The sequence below is a fragment of the Toxorhynchites rutilus genome, chromosome 2, assembly GCF_029784135.1.
Source record: "Toxorhynchites rutilus septentrionalis strain SRP chromosome 2, ASM2978413v1, whole genome shotgun sequence".
Lineage (NCBI taxonomy): Eukaryota > Metazoa > Arthropoda > Insecta > Diptera > Culicidae > Toxorhynchites > Toxorhynchites rutilus.
The window spans coordinates 166617565-166632963 of NC_073745.1; the positions used below are offsets into that span (position 1 = coordinate 166617565).

Sequence of the window (15399 nt, forward strand, 5' to 3'; positions counted from 1 at the left end):
CCGTAGCTGTCAGGTAACTCTATTTCTTCTTCCGTCCACAGTAAACCTGTTTCGTAGTGTCGGCCGATACGCTTCGTCGTTTTTTCCAGCATTTCTTGAGCTCGCTGTTCTTCCGCGCTGAGACAGTCCCCAAGCTGCCTTACTCCACTCTCCTCCACAGCAAAGAACTGTTTAACAGCTTCGTGTAGCTCGTCGTCCCTGTTGCAGCCGCAGATATGGAAGCTGAATCCTTCGTTGAGCTGTGAACCTTGACGTCCGTAGACACACCATCCTAATCGCGTTTTGGCAGCGATCGGTCCGGATCCATCTCCCTCTCTCGTCTTCAACGGCACTGCCAGCTTCAGGTTGTCTAACCCGATCAGAATTGCTGGTCTAGCGTTATGGTAGCTTTGAATCGGCAACTGCCTCAGGTGAGCAAACCTCTTTGTTGCCCTCTCTACATCGAAGGATTGCATCGGTAAGTCCAAATTCTGTACCGTGCGGGCATTCACTAATTGGTAACGACGCTGTGGTCCAATCCCGAAACAGTAATCGTCACCGTCTTTGAATTCTTCTCTACTCTTGACGTATTTCCGGTCCACCTCAGACAAAGTGGTTGCGAGTCTCCTGCTATGCCAAGCTGCGCTACCAGACCGTCCTCGACCAGGGTTAATGATGACCCCTCGTCCAAAAAAGCAAAGCCGTACCCGTACAACGTCACGGGTAAGATCCGGAACAAAACACCGGAATCCTGGGGCCGATGGGTATTGATATTCGCTAATTGCGTTACTGGTGTCGTTGCTTTCCCGTGCAGCAATGGATGGTGTTTGAACTGACAACCGTTTACGTTGCACTTGCTGCTAATACGGCATGCTCTTCTGCCGTGTCCATACAGACAAATTTGACACAAGGTTAGTGCCCTAACCCGTCGCCATCGATCATCGATTGAGAGCGCTCTAAACGCTTGGCACTCGCGAATCTTGTGACCTTCTTTCTCGCAATGTAAACACCTACTGGTCTTAAGCTGGGTTGTCGTTGTAGTGGCTGTCTCGTCGGCCTTATGTGAATTGACGTACACTTTCGATTTCTCTCTTGCGGTGTTCTTTTGTGGGTCCGATTCATACAGCACTACGCTTGAAGCGTCTTGCATCACCCCAGTCATATAGTCACTGAAGGTTTTCAAATCAACTACATCACATCCTCGCTTGTAGCCGGCCCACATCAATTTCTGATCCGCAGGCAACTTTCCGACGAGTTCCTGTAGTAGGGTAGGATTCGTCAAATGCGCTCTCTCGTTAGCTGCTTCAATATGATCGCACAGCTCTTGAACGACCATCCCGTATTCGATAAGAGCCTCCAGCTTATCTCCTCGAGGGGCGGGCATAGCTCTAACTTTCTGCAGCAAAGCGTTGATAAGCAACTCTGGTCGCCCATATCTCATGCGTAGAGTCTCTATCACCTGCGGTACTGCTGCCGGAAATACAAGACGACTTCGAACGCTCTCCAGTGCACGGCCTCTCAGGCATCTTTGGAGCCGAACCATGTTCTCCCCGTGAGTGTAACCGCATGTCGTCGTCGTATACTCAAAATTGGAGATAAATATCGGCCATTCGGCTGGATCGCCTGAGAACGTCGGAAGATCGCGCGCCAAAGATTGACGTGATGTAAGTTGTCGTGGAGTAGGTATCGACTCTCCCTCGTCCTGGTTCCAATCTGGTGGTGGTTCTTCCCAAGAGCTCGGAGGATTATTAGTCGAAGGCTGCTGCATCAGAAACTGCTGCGTCGGTGGAGTTTGCGCTTGAAGCGGCTGTAAAGGAGACTGATACGTTGACTGCTGCATCGGTGCAAATTGTGCTTCAGGCTGGATCGTCGACTGCTGCGTTTGCGGGTACTGCGCTGGGGGCTGCTGTATAGGGAGAGAGTACAGTGGATGCTGCTGCATCGGAGGTTGCTGTATATGGGATTGTCGCATAGGTAAATCCTGAACTGAATACTGCATCATCGGATGACACTGCACCTGTGGATACTGCGCTGGTGGTTGCTGCACATGTGGATACTGCACTGGAGATCGTTGTACCTGATAAGGTTGCCACGGAGTGGACTGTACCGGAAGCTGCTGCGCTGGAATCTTCTGCACCGAAGCAGGCTGCCTTGGAACCTGCATTACCGGTAGATGCTGAGACGACTGATGTTGCGTTGAATTCTGCGGCATCGGCGGAAATTGCACCCGGAGACACTGCATTTGAGGATTCTGCAGAGAAATTTGCTGAAGTGGAGGTACTAACGACTGAGTGGAAGATTGCTGCGCTAACGATGGCAGCGTAGGTTGCTGCACTGATGGCTGCATCACTGAAGACTGAACCGAAGGCGGAGTCATTGATGGCATCGTAGGCTGCTGCATTGCAAGCTGTTTTTCTGACGACTCTGGTATGGGGGGCAATTGAGTTGATACGAAGGAGGAAGGTGTACATTGACTAGTCTGTTTTTGCAAGATAGTATGATTCTTTATTATATTTGAGTGCGCGTGGGCTAAACGCTGCTGCTCGTTTCGGGGAGTTTGCATAGTTGGACATAGTATTGATTGAGAGATATTGCTTTCTTTCGCTTGATCGGTTTGATTTTCAGAGGCATGACACTTACCAGGTGATACGTTAGGATTAGGGTTAGAAGGTAATACGCTAGGAGACGGCACACCAAGTGATTTTGCGCTCTGTCGCGGCAGTCCGTCTTCGCCAGTTGTACCTTCGGTAGTCAGTCCTCCTGTTGGAGGCATTATTGACAAACGATGTACGGTTGAATGCATCGCTTCCATTGCCATCCGGCACAATTCCAATTGTCGCTGTAAGTGAGTCATGTGAGGGACGGTTGGTTCCGACTGCGCTAAACACTGCTCCAATCTGGCTCGCAAGTCACGGACCAGATTCATAGTCTCTCGCCGATCCACGTTATCTTCTATCGTAGGTACTAGTAGGTGGCTTAGATCTTCGGTAGTGTCGAATGTTGGGATGGTTCGATCTCGAAGAGGGGAACTATGGTGAGGGATGTTAACGTCGGACGGCGCAGCTAAGGGAAATTCCTCGACAATACCTCCTACTGTCGCATCGGAATTCAAATCAGTGGATTGAAGATTATGCTGCTGGATCTCCGAAGCTGCTGGCATTTGATTTCCGCCTGCCGCGCTAGATTGTGGATTCGCGCTATTTTCAATCCAATCGTTCACTCTTCCGATGCTGTCCGCTCGACTCACTCGACTCACTCGGCTCCTTCTCTCTTCCTCAGCGGCAATCGAAACTTCCAGTAGTTCCTTTTGCTCCTTCAAGAACTTCTTTTCCAGTCCAATCTCCGCTCGTTGTTTCTCCAACTCCTGGCGTTCCCGCAATCTGGCCATGCTATCCGTTAAGTGCGATGATGACCGACTAGCGACACTGGCTCTCGACGATGCACGGGAGTGAGGTTTACATCGAATGCATATCCATGCACGATCGGCGATCGAATCGGCGACTCCAGCACAGCTGAAGTGCCACCAAGTATCGCATGCGTCACATTGGACCATATTTTCCGCATCTTCTGGTATGGTGCATCCAGCACATCCAACCTTTGGTCCGGAATTTGATGGGTTGCTCATCATGAAATTTTGAAGTTTGTTACGACAGCAAAGAAAGGCAACGCACTGATTCCTGTAGCGAGTTTTATTCAACTGCTTCAAACTGCAAATTAATTTGGCATTAATTTCAGATAGCATAATCATTTCATTTCCTTACATTTCAGTGGCCCGTTCAATAGGTTCAATAGGGCCTTTCAATTCACCGTCGAATTTTAGGTTAAATCTAGATCCTAAGTAATTCGTAGGTTTAATAGTATAATTAGGCTCTAGCGTAATATATTAATATAAGTAATTTTACCTTATCCAGTTCGTAAGTAGGTTTAGAACTAGATTATAAGTTTTTATCAAATTTCACCTGAATGCTACTATACTTTATTTTTCTGACTATTTCACTACACGTTAGTTCTCCTGTTGTTTTGGTTTGTTATGTTCATTTTTCCTACAGCTTCTATACGTCACATCATCGCTGCTGACAGCTTATCATCGGAACGGTAGAACCGGTTGAGGCAGGGTGGCCAGCTCGACGGTACCGTCAACAGTAGTATTCACCATCGCTCCCGAAGACGTCTTCAGGATCTACTTCGTCATGTCCCCATACCGTGCTAGAAAACAAACTAATAACAACCACGAAAATAGACCCAATTTCTGCAGAACAGCTGTATCCGATGTTAATTTTCAGTAGATTACACTTCAGCAGGTGTCTGATTTTTTTTCGTTCAACTGCCCAACACCACCTCAAGGCGGGTTATGGTTTTCACCGAAAAACTGTAATTTTTTGTTACCATAATAACAAAATTTGATATCGAACGTAAAATACTAATGAAAATAAACTTACCGAACAAATTTTCCACCAAATAAATGTTCAAAAATGTGTTTGTTTTTCGTTTGGAGTGCGCGACCGGAATCGAATTTTTGACGTAGGACTACGTCTTTCATTTCTATACCGGGGTGTAAAATCAAAGTTTCGAAAACAAAAGCGTTACGCCGGAGACCGAGATTTTGAGCGTTAATAGCTCCTAAACAACTGAACGAAATGGTATGATAAACACTTCATTCGAAAGATAAAATGTCTATGCGTTATATACTTGTTACTTTTTGATCCAAAAACTTGTTTCAATAGTCTTAAAATTGCTTTCAAAACAGGCTATTGAAATCACCAATCGGTATATAAGCGAGCGGCGCTCGGAAATCCACTCAGTTCTAATAGAACAGCAATTGGAGCATGTTGTCGCTGTTGCGGTGAAGCTCTTTATTTATCATGAAAGCGCGGATGAACGGTGTCACCAAGAGCCTGTTTGTGCACCCTAGGCCAGAAGGGAATCTATCAGGAGGAGAGTGATGCCACAAATGGTTCCCTGGGAAGACATCGCTACACACACATACACGCGCGGCTATTAACAGGTGGTTATCGAGTTGGCATTAACCACTGGTGGGCTTCCAGTATCGAGGAAAATGTGGAAATATCTAATCGTTACTGAAAATAATCTGCCAGTTCCTCTGGGAATTTTCAAAATATATTCATGTGAAAGAGCTTAATTGAATGTTTTCTATCCATGTTACACTGTGACCAAATATGTTTCAATCAAGTGCTATTAACAGGTGGTTATCGAGTTGGCATTAACCACTGGTGGGCTTCCAGTATCGAGGAAAATGTGGAAATATCTAATCGTTACTGAAAATAATCTGCCAGTTCCTATGGGAATTTTCAAAATATATTCATGTGAAAGAGTTTAATTGAACGATTTCTATCCATGTAACACTGTGACCAAATATGTTTCAATCAAGTGCTATTAACAGGTGGTTATCGAGTTGGCATTAACCACTGGTGGGCTTCCAGTATCGAGGAAAATGTGGAAATAACTAATCGTTACTGAAAATAATCTGCCAGTTCCTCTGGGAATTTTCAAAATATATTCATGTGAAAGAGTTTAATTGAATGTTTTCAATCCATGTTACACTGTGACCAAATATGTTTCAATCAAGTGCTATTAACAGGTGGTTATCGAGTTGGCATTAACCACTGGTGGGCTTCCAGTATCGAGGAAAATGTGGAAATATCTAATCGTTACTGAAAATAATCTGCCAGTTCCTTTGGGAATTTTCAAAATATATTCATGTGAAAGAGTTTAATTGAACGATTTCTATCCATGTAACACTGTGACCAAATATGTTTCAATCAAGTGCTATTAACAGGTGGTTATCGAGTTGGCATTAACCACTGGTGGGCTTCCAGTATCGAGTAAAATGTGGAAATAACTAATCGTTACTGAAAATAATCTGCCAGTTCCTCTGGGAATTTTCAAAATATATTCATGTGAAAGAGTTTAATTGAATGTTTTCTATCCATGTTACACTGTGACCAAATATGTTTCAATCAAGTGCTATTAACAGGTGGTTATCGAGTTGGCATTAACCAATGGTGGGCTTCCAGTATCGAGGAAAATGTGGGAATATCTAATCGTTACTGAAAATAATCTGCCAGTTCCTTTGGGAATTTTCAAAATATATTCATGTGAAAGAGTTTAATTGAATGTTTTCTATCCATGTTACACTGTGACCAAATATGTTTCAATCAAGTGCTATTAACAGGTGGTTATCGAGTTGGCATTAACCACTGGTGGGCTTCCAGTATCGAGGAAAATGTGGAAATATCAAATCGTTACTGAAAATAATCTGCCAGTTCCTCTGGGAATTTTCAAAATATATTCATGTGAAAGAGTTTAATTGAATGTTTTCTATCCATGTTACACTGTGACCAAATATGTTTCAATCAAGTGCTATTAACAGGTGGTTATCGAGTTGGCATTAACCACTGGTGGGCTTCCAGTATCGAGGAAAATGTGGAAATATCAAATCGTTACTGAAAATAATCTGCCAGTTCCTTTGGGAATTTTCAAAATATATTCATGTGAAAGAGTTTAATTGAATGTTTTCTATCCATGTAACACTGTGACCAAATACATTTGGTTTTGTGGTTTTTCAATCAATCGCAATTAACAGGATAGCTTCAGAAGATTATTCTTCCCCATCAGTAGGATATTTCCGTATCCAATATTGTATGCGCCCGCAATCGATTATTGCTCAGTCGCCGAAAGTTCCGAGCTCAGAGAGTTCATTCCCCTCTAGTTTGCCTTCCAAATTGCCATCGTAAACCACACCTTCTCTCGATTCAATCACACACAAATAGCATACTTAAGCGATATTCTGGTTGTGAGACACATTCATTTTTCGTGAGGACATCGACAAGACAACATCGTTGCCTAACGTGCTGGAGGAGGTGGACGGCGAAGGATCGACACATACACGCGCAGAACTCTTTCCGTTAGGATGCCATTCAGCATCGAGAAAGTTCCGGAAAGATCTAATCATTGCTGGAAAATAATCTGCCAGTTCCTTTGGGAATTTTCAAAATATATTCATGTGAAAGAGTTTGATTGAATGTTTTCTATCCATGTAACACTGTGACCAAATATGTTTCAATCAAGTGCTATTAACAGGTGGTTATCGAGTTGGTATTAACCACTGGTGGGCTTCCAGTATCGAGGAAAATGTGGAAATAATTAATCGTTACTGAAAATAATCTGCCAGTTCCTCTGGGAATTTTCAAAATATATTCATGTGAAAGAGTTTAATTGAATGTTTTCTATCCATGTTACACTGTGACCAAATATGTTTCAATCAAGTGCTATTAACAGGTGGTTATCGAGTTGGCATTAACCACTGGTGGGCTTCCAGTATCGAGGAAAATGTGGAAATATCTAATCGTTACTGAAAATAATCTGCCAGTTCCTTTGGGAATTTTCAAAATATATTCATGTGAAAGAGTTTAATTGAATGTTTTCTATCCATGTAACACTGTGACCAAATACATTTGGTTTTGTGGTTTTTCAATCAATCGCAATTAACAGGATAGCTTCAGAAGATTATTCTTCCCCATCAGTAGGATATTTCCGTATCCAATATTGTATGCGCCCGCAATCGATTATTGCTCAGTCGCCGAAAGTTCCGAGCTCAGAGAGTTCATTCCCCTCTAGTTTGCCTTCCAAATTGCCATCGTAAACCACACCTTCTCTCGATTCAATCACACACAAAAAGCATACTTAAGCGATATTCTGGTGGTGAGACACATCCATTTTTCGTGAGGACATCGACAAGACAACATCGTTGCCTAACGTGCTGGAGGAGGTGGACGGCGAAGGATCGACACATACACGCGGAGAACTCTTTCCGTTAGGATGCCATTCAGCATCGAGAAAGTTCCGGAAAGATCTAATCATTGCTGGAAAATAATCTGCCAGTTCCTTTGGGAATTTTCAAAATATATTCATGTGAAAGAGTTTGATTGAATGTTTTCTATCCATGTAACACTGTGACCAAATATGTTTCAATCAAGTGCTATTAACAGGTGGTTATCGAGTTGGTATTAACCACTGGTGGGCTTCCAGTATCTAGGAAAATGTGGAAATAACTAATCGTTACTGAAAATAATCTGCCAGTTCCTCTGGGAATTTTCAAAATATATTCATGTGAAAGAGTTTAATTGAATGTTTTCTATCCATGTTACACTGTGACCAAATATGTTTCAATCAAGTGCTATTAACAGGTGGTTATCGAGTTGGCATTAACCACTGGCTTCCAGTATCGAGGAAAATGTGGAAATATCTAATCATTGCTGGAAAATAATCTGCCAGTTCCTTTGGGAATTTTCAAAATATATTCATGTGAAAGAGTTTAATTGAATGTTTTCTATCCATGTAACACTGTGACCAAATATGTTTCAATCAAGTGCTATTAACAGGTGGTTATCGAGTTGGTATTAACCACTGGTGGGCTTCCAGTATCGAGGAAAATGTGGAAATATCTAATCGTTACTGAAAATAATCTGCCAGTTCCTTTGGGAATTTTCAAAGTATATTCATGTGAAAGAGTTTAATTGAATGTTTTCTATCCATGTAACACTGTGACCAAATACATTTGGTTTTGTGGTTTTTCAATCAATCGCAATTAACAGGATAGCTTCAGAAGATTATTCTTCCCCATCAGTAGGATATTTCCGTATCCAATATTGTATGCGCCCGCAATCGATTATTGCTCAGTCGCCGAAAGTTCCGAGCTCAGAGAGTTCATTCCCCTCTAGTTTGCATTCCAAATTGCCATCGTAAACCACACCTTCTCTCGATTCAATCACACACAAAAAGCATACTTAAGCGATATTCTGGTGGTGAGACACATTCATTTTTCGTGAGGACATCGACAAGACAACATCGTTGCCTAACGTGCTGGAGGAGGTGGACGGCGAAGGATCGACACATACACGCGCAGAACTCTTTCCGTTAGGATGCCATTCAGCATCGAGAAAGTTCCGGAAAGATCTAATCATTGCTGGAAAATAATCTGCCAGTTCCTTTGGGAATTTTCAAAATATATTCATGTGAAAGAGTTTAATTGAATGTTTTCTGTCCATGTAACACTGTGACCAAATACATTTGGTTTTGTGGTTTTTCAATCAATCGCAATTAACAGGATAGCTTCAGAAGATTATTCTTCCCCATCAGTAGGATATTTCCGTATCCAATATTGTATGCGCCCGCAATCGATTATTGCTCAGTCGCCGAAAGTTCCGAGCTCAGAGAGTTCATTCCCCTCTAGTTTGCATTCCAAATTGCCATCGTAAACCACACCTTCTCTCGATTCAATCACACACAAAAAGCATACTTAAGCGATATTCTGGTGGTGAGACACATTCATTTTTCGTGAGGACATCGACAAGACAACATCGTTGCCTAACGTGCTGGAGGAGGTGGACGGCGAAGGATCGACACATACACGGGCAGAACTCTTTCCGTTAGGATGCCATTCAGCATCGAGAAAGTTCCGGAAAGATCTAATCATTGCTGGAAAGTAATCTGCCAGTTCCTTTGGGAATTTTCAAAATATATTCATGTGAAAGAGTTTAATTGAATGTTTTCTATCCATGTAACACTGTGACCAAATACATTTGGTTTTGTGGTTTTTCAATCAATCGCAATTAACAGGATAGCTTCAGAAGATTATTCTTCCTCATCAGTAGGATATTTCCGTATCCAATATTGTATGCGCCCGCAATCGATTATTGCTCAGTCGCCGAAAGTTCCGAGCTCAGAGAGTTCATTCCCCTCTAGTTTGCCTTCCAAATTGCCATCGTAAACCACACCTTCTCTCGATTCAATCACACACAAAAAGCATACTTAAGCGATATTCTGGTGGTGAGACACATTCATTTTTCGTGAGGACATCGACACGACAACATCGTTGCCTAACGTGCTGGAGGAGGTGGACGGCGAAGGATCGACACATACACGCGCAGAACTCTTTCCGTTAGGATGCCATTCAGCATCGAGAAAGTTCCGGAAAGATCTAATCATTGCTGGAAAATAATCTGCCAGTTCCTTTGGGAATTTTCAAAATATATTCATGTGAAAGAGTTTAATTGAATGTTTTCTATCCATGTTACACTGTGACCAAATATGTTTCAACCAAGTGCTATTAACAGGTGGTTATTGAGTTGGCATTAACCACTGGTGGGCTTCCAGTATCGAGGAAAATGTGGAAATATCTAATCGTTACTGAAAATAATCTGCCAGTTCCTCTGGGAATTTTCAAAATATATTCATGTGAAAGAGTTTAATTGAATGTTTTCTATCCATGTAACACTGTGACCAAATATGTTTCAATCAAGTGCTATTAACAGGTGGTTATCGAGTTGGCATTAACCACTGGTGGGCTTCCAGTATCGAGGAAAATGTGGAAATATTTAATCGTTACTGAAAATAATCTGCCAGTTCCTTTGGGAATTTTCAAAATATATTCATGTGAAAGAGTTTAATTGAATGTTTTCTATCCATGTAACACTGTGACCAAATACATTTGGTTTTGTGGTTTTTAATCAATCGCAATTAACAGGATAGCTTCAGAAGATTATTCTTCCCCATCAGTAGGATATTTCCGTATCCAATATTGTATGCGCCCGCAATCGATTATTGCTCAGTCGCCGAAAGTTCCGAGCTCAGAGAGTTCATTCCCCTCTAGTTTGCCTTCCAAATTGCCATTGTAAACCACACCTTCTCTCGATTCAATCACACACAAAAAGCATACTTAAGCGATATTCTGGTGGTGAGACACATTCATTTTTCGTGAGGACATCGACAAGACAACATCGTTGCCTAACGTGCTGGAGGAGGTGGACGGCGAAGGATCGACACATACACGCGCAGAACTCTTTTCGTTAGGATGCCATTCAGCATCGAGAAAGTTCCGGAAAGATCTAATCATTGCTGGAAAATAATCTGCCAGTTCCTTTGGGAATTTTCAAAATATATTCATGTGAAAGAGTTTAATTGAATGTTTTCTATCCATGTAACACTGTGACCAAATATGTTTCAATCAAGTGCTATTAACAGGTGGTTATCGAGTTGGTATTAACCACTGGTGGGCTTCCAGTATCGAGGAAAATGTGGAAATAACTAATCGTTACTGAAAATAATCTGCCAGTTCCTCTGGGAATTTTCAAAATATATTCATGTGAAAGGGTTTAATTGAATGTTTTCTATCCATGTAACACTGTGACCAAATATGTTTCAATCAAGTGCTATTAACAGGTGGTTATCGAGTTGGCATTAACCACTGGTGGGCTTCCAGTATCGAGGAAAATGTGGAAATATCTAATCGTTACTGAAAATAATCTGCCAGTTCCTTTGGGAATTTTCAAAATATATTCATGTGAAAGAGTTTAATTGAATGTTTTCTATCCATGTTACACTGTGACCAAATATGTTTCAATCAAGTGCTATTAACAGGTGGTTATCGAGTTGGCATTAACCACTGGTGGGCTTCCAGTATCGAGGAAAATGTGGAAATAACTAATCGTTACTGAAAATAATCTGCCAGTTCCTCTGGGAATTTTCAAAATATATTCATGTGAAAGAGTTTAATTGAATGTTTTCTATCCATGTAACACTGTGACCAAATACATTTGGTTTTGTGATTTTTCAATCAATCGCAATTAACAGAATAGCTTTTGAAGATTATTCTTCCCCATCAGTAGGATATTTCCGTATCCAATATTGTATGCGCCCGCAATCGATTATTGCTCAGTCGCCGAAAGTTCCGAACTCAAAGAGTTCATTCCCCTCTAGTTTGCCTTCCAAATTGCCATCGTAAATCACGCCTTCTCTCGATTCAATCACGCACAAAAAGCATACTTAAGCGATATTCTGGTGGTGAGATGCATTCATTTTTCGTGAGGACATCGTCAAGACAACATCGTTGCTGAGGGTGCTGGACGGCGAAGGATCGAGATCTGCCCTGAAACTCAAGCAGTTTGTTTAAACCTGTGAGGGAGCACAGGGAAGCCGATCCTTCAGGAGAAGAGAAGGTGACCATCAAAGCAGCCGCTACACACACATACACGTACGGAATTCTTTCCGTTTGGATGCCATTCAACATCGAGAAAGATCCGGAAAAAAATCTGCCAGTTACTCTGGGAATTTAAAAATACATTCATGTGAAAGAGTTTATTTGAATGTTTTCTATCCATGTAACACTGTGACCAAATACATTTGGTTTTGTGATTTCAATCGCAATTAACAGGATAGCTTCTGAAGATTATTCTTCCCCATCAGTAGGATATTTCCGTATCCAATATTGGATGCATAAAACCTTGTGCCTCCAACGTAACGCTCTCGTTATCGAAGTCCCCCAAATATTCATTCATTCAGAATGAATTCAGATTCAACTTCAAACAAATGATCTCTAAATCAACGATAGTCCTACGTCACCCTTGCGGTTATACCATAGATATAACCCACTTCCTGTTTTTTTTTCCTCTTTTATGTCGAATTTCCGATTTTTGACATAAAATACTCCTAGCAGAAACCAACCAGCATAAATCCGATGTATTTGTAGTGTGGGTGAACATTAAAAATAATGTCTGAATAATGAAAAAAAAATCCGTGAAACCCGTCTAAAGGCGGAGTTAGGTTGTGGAGGGTTAAAGAACAGTACCCCGCTGCGTCGAAAACGGACATCGTGCGGTACTTTGTGGACGCCAGATACACCCGTTCCGGCATCTACAACATCTTGGCACTATTGAACAACAATCAGAGCATCGAAAGAAAGCCCGGTTCCGCGCTGCGAGCGCTTGGCCGGTGCTACCGGCCAAACAGTGAAAACAGTACCTGGCGAACATGGACATACATGTCAGGAAGCGGAAGTCCTGTCCACTCGTCTTAAAGCTGCAGGCAATGACACAGCGGCAGCGGCTGAATAAGATGGTCAAGTTGATTTTCCGAATCGCGACATGGCGGTGGTGATGGACGACGAGACCGCACCCTGGATGACAACGACTGGCAGGGCACTTCGTATTTTGCTTCCCCCACGAAGGAAGTGAGCTCCGAAGTGAAGTTTGTATGACACACCAAGTTACCCAAGAAGGTGCTGCTCTGGATGACAAATCAGCGAGAAGGGGATGTCAAAGCCGCTCTTCTTTAGCTCCGGACTGGCCGTGAACGGGGAAATTTATAGTACGAAGAGCTTGCCGGAAGTTGCGTCGTTCATCAGGTAATACCATAAGGTCGAAGACGCAGTGTTCTGGCCGGATCTGACGTCGGTCCACTACTCGAAGTGATCGTTAGAGGAGATAGAGCGGCTGAATATCGATGTGGTACTCAAGTCGGCGAACCCGCCCAACGTTCCCTAGCTGCGTCCCATCGAGAATTTCTGGGCAAACCTGAAGCGTAAGATCTACTCCAACAATATTGTGGATCTGAGGATCTGAGACATAATTTTGTAAGCACCATAGTTCCCACAATCCAGCTTGTCACCTTTTTCAGAGATGGGGCAGATTACCCCGTCCTTCCACTCCTCCGGAAGCTGTTCTATGTCCCATATCTTGACTATCAACCGGTGCATACACTCTACAAGTTTTCCCGGACCTCCCTTGAAGAGCTTCGAGGTTGGTACATCATCGTTGCTCACTGCACCCCGGAGTAGTTCTCATTAACGCCGTCTTAGTCTCTTGTCTGCGCGCTGTTCAGGTGTTCATCGTAGTGCTGAATCCACCTTTCGTTCACCTCGCGTTCGATCATCAAGATGCCGCTTTCCTTGTGCCTGCACATTTCGGCCCGCGGCACAAATCCTTTGTGCGCGGCGTATAGTTTCTTGAAGAACTTCCGCGATTCTCGAGAACGATAAAGCCGCTCTATATCCTCACACTCTTTCTCTTCCAGGCGGTGCTTTTTTCCGATGTGTTTGCTACCTTCGCTTCAGTCTGTATCGTTTACGTTTTGTCGAATCGCTCATTGCAGCATGACTGCGCGTGCTGCTTCCTTCTCGTTCAGGAGCGCTCGTCACTTGTCGCCAAACCATTCGTTCCTTGTCCTCGTTGTTCATAACCTCTCTGCTGCTGTTCTCTGCTGTGCCCAACTGCTGCTTTTAAGGTCTTTCAGCATTCACCGGAGCGAGTATGTTATCGGAATGGATGAAGAAGGTTCAGTATGCACGGGGAAGGGCAGCGTAACCCGCGTCATTACTCTGAAGACGTCCAAAAGTGAGTACAACTTATTAAATCTTGTTATCAAGTCTTTGTTCTCTAATGAAAAATCAAATTTACTGATCCAAAAAACCTAAGTTTGAGGTTAATTATAATTAATAAAACGGGTGATTTTTTAAACATTTGGTTTTGAATTAACAGAAATTGAAAATCACCGCACAATAGCGATCACCATTGTCAGTAAAATTGTTCTCATCTTCATCTTTAAAGAAGTACGGGCCAATGATTCCTCCGGACCACAAACCGCACCAAACAATACATTTTTCGGGATGCATTGGCAGCTCTAGTTTTATTTGTGTCTGCCCATATGACCAAATACGACAATTTCGTTTATCAACGTATCCGTTCAACCAAAAATGTGATTCATCGCTGAAGCATTGATTTTGATAAAAAAATAATTATTTGTAAGTTTAATAATGAAACGTCAATGAACACTTGCAACTCTAGTTTTAACACATGGCACGAATTACTTGTGATCTGTCAAAACAGTGCGCTGAAAAACTAAAGAGAAAAAACACGAACAACAAACCGTAAAATCATAACACATCGTCAAAGTCAACAGAATTAGTCAATTTACTTTCGACTCACAATAAAGCCAATCCATTCAAGCATGCCGGTCCCAACGATGACCGCAAATAATTTTTAATTAATTTCAATTTTGATAAGCCTATTCCATTAGGTGATGATTTCATGATGAACTGAATCACTTCGAATGTACCCTAATGATTGACATTGTCTAGGTTAATTCCAGCGACCTATAAATGTCCACGGAATTTTGAAATCTCAGGTAACTACTCGCTTTCCGAAACTTCGTCGTAAAAAATTTGGGAATCAACGTTTTCAATTCACTGCCAGATACTGCTGACATGTATATTACTTGATTTACGGCTACTTATTTGGCGATCCTGATCGCTCTTGTAATTCTCAATGAAAACGATCAAGGCTCTTTTCTGGAACAGGCATGTTGTCCTAATAAGTTCGAAGAGTGGCTTACAAACCCTTGAATACAGCTTTTTTGTTTTGCTTTCCCTACAAAACTTGAACTCCTCCTGACATGGTTGGAGCGTTGTCGAAATTTGAGAACGGCACTTCATGAAAACTGAACCGTCACTATCCATTCGAGGGAGTATGTGTTGTAGTATAGAAATTAAAAAAACACGATTTTTTTCTTCATATTCCTGAAGTTTGGACATTCAAGAATATACCCTAGAAAGGACTTTTCGTAAAT

General features: G+C 42.3%; 2 protein-coding genes across 9 annotated transcripts in view; both read right to left on the minus strand.

Moving 5' to 3' along the window:
* LOC129768998 (anoctamin-1) overlaps positions 1 to 15399 on the minus strand; it is a 61020-nt gene that overhangs the window by 11921 nt on the left and 33700 nt on the right. The window lies entirely within an intron of this gene.
* LOC129768996 (uncharacterized) lies at positions 349 to 4671 on the minus strand. Of its 3 annotated transcripts, XM_055770975.1 has the most exons (3): positions 3882 to 4671; positions 3741 to 3813; positions 349 to 3686 (listed from the first exon to the last, which is right to left on the minus strand). In XM_055770975.1, the coding sequence occupies exon 3, from the start codon at positions 3605 to 3607 to the stop codon at positions 491 to 493; it is 3117 nt and encodes a 1038-aa protein (XP_055626950.1). In that variant the 5' UTR covers positions 3608 to 3686; positions 3741 to 3813; positions 3882 to 4671; the 3' UTR covers positions 349 to 490. The 3 variants fall into 3 exon arrangements, with proteins under 3 accessions (XP_055626950.1, XP_055626948.1, XP_055626949.1); XM_055770973.1 differs by having other exon boundaries at positions 349 to 3813; XM_055770974.1 differs by having other exon boundaries at positions 3741 to 4671.

Excerpts from the sequence above, each read along its gene's own strand:
- LOC129768996 (XM_055770973.1), bottom strand. The coding sequence starts at position 3,727 with ATGATTATGCTATCTGAAATTAATGCCAAATTAATTTGCAGTTTGAAG.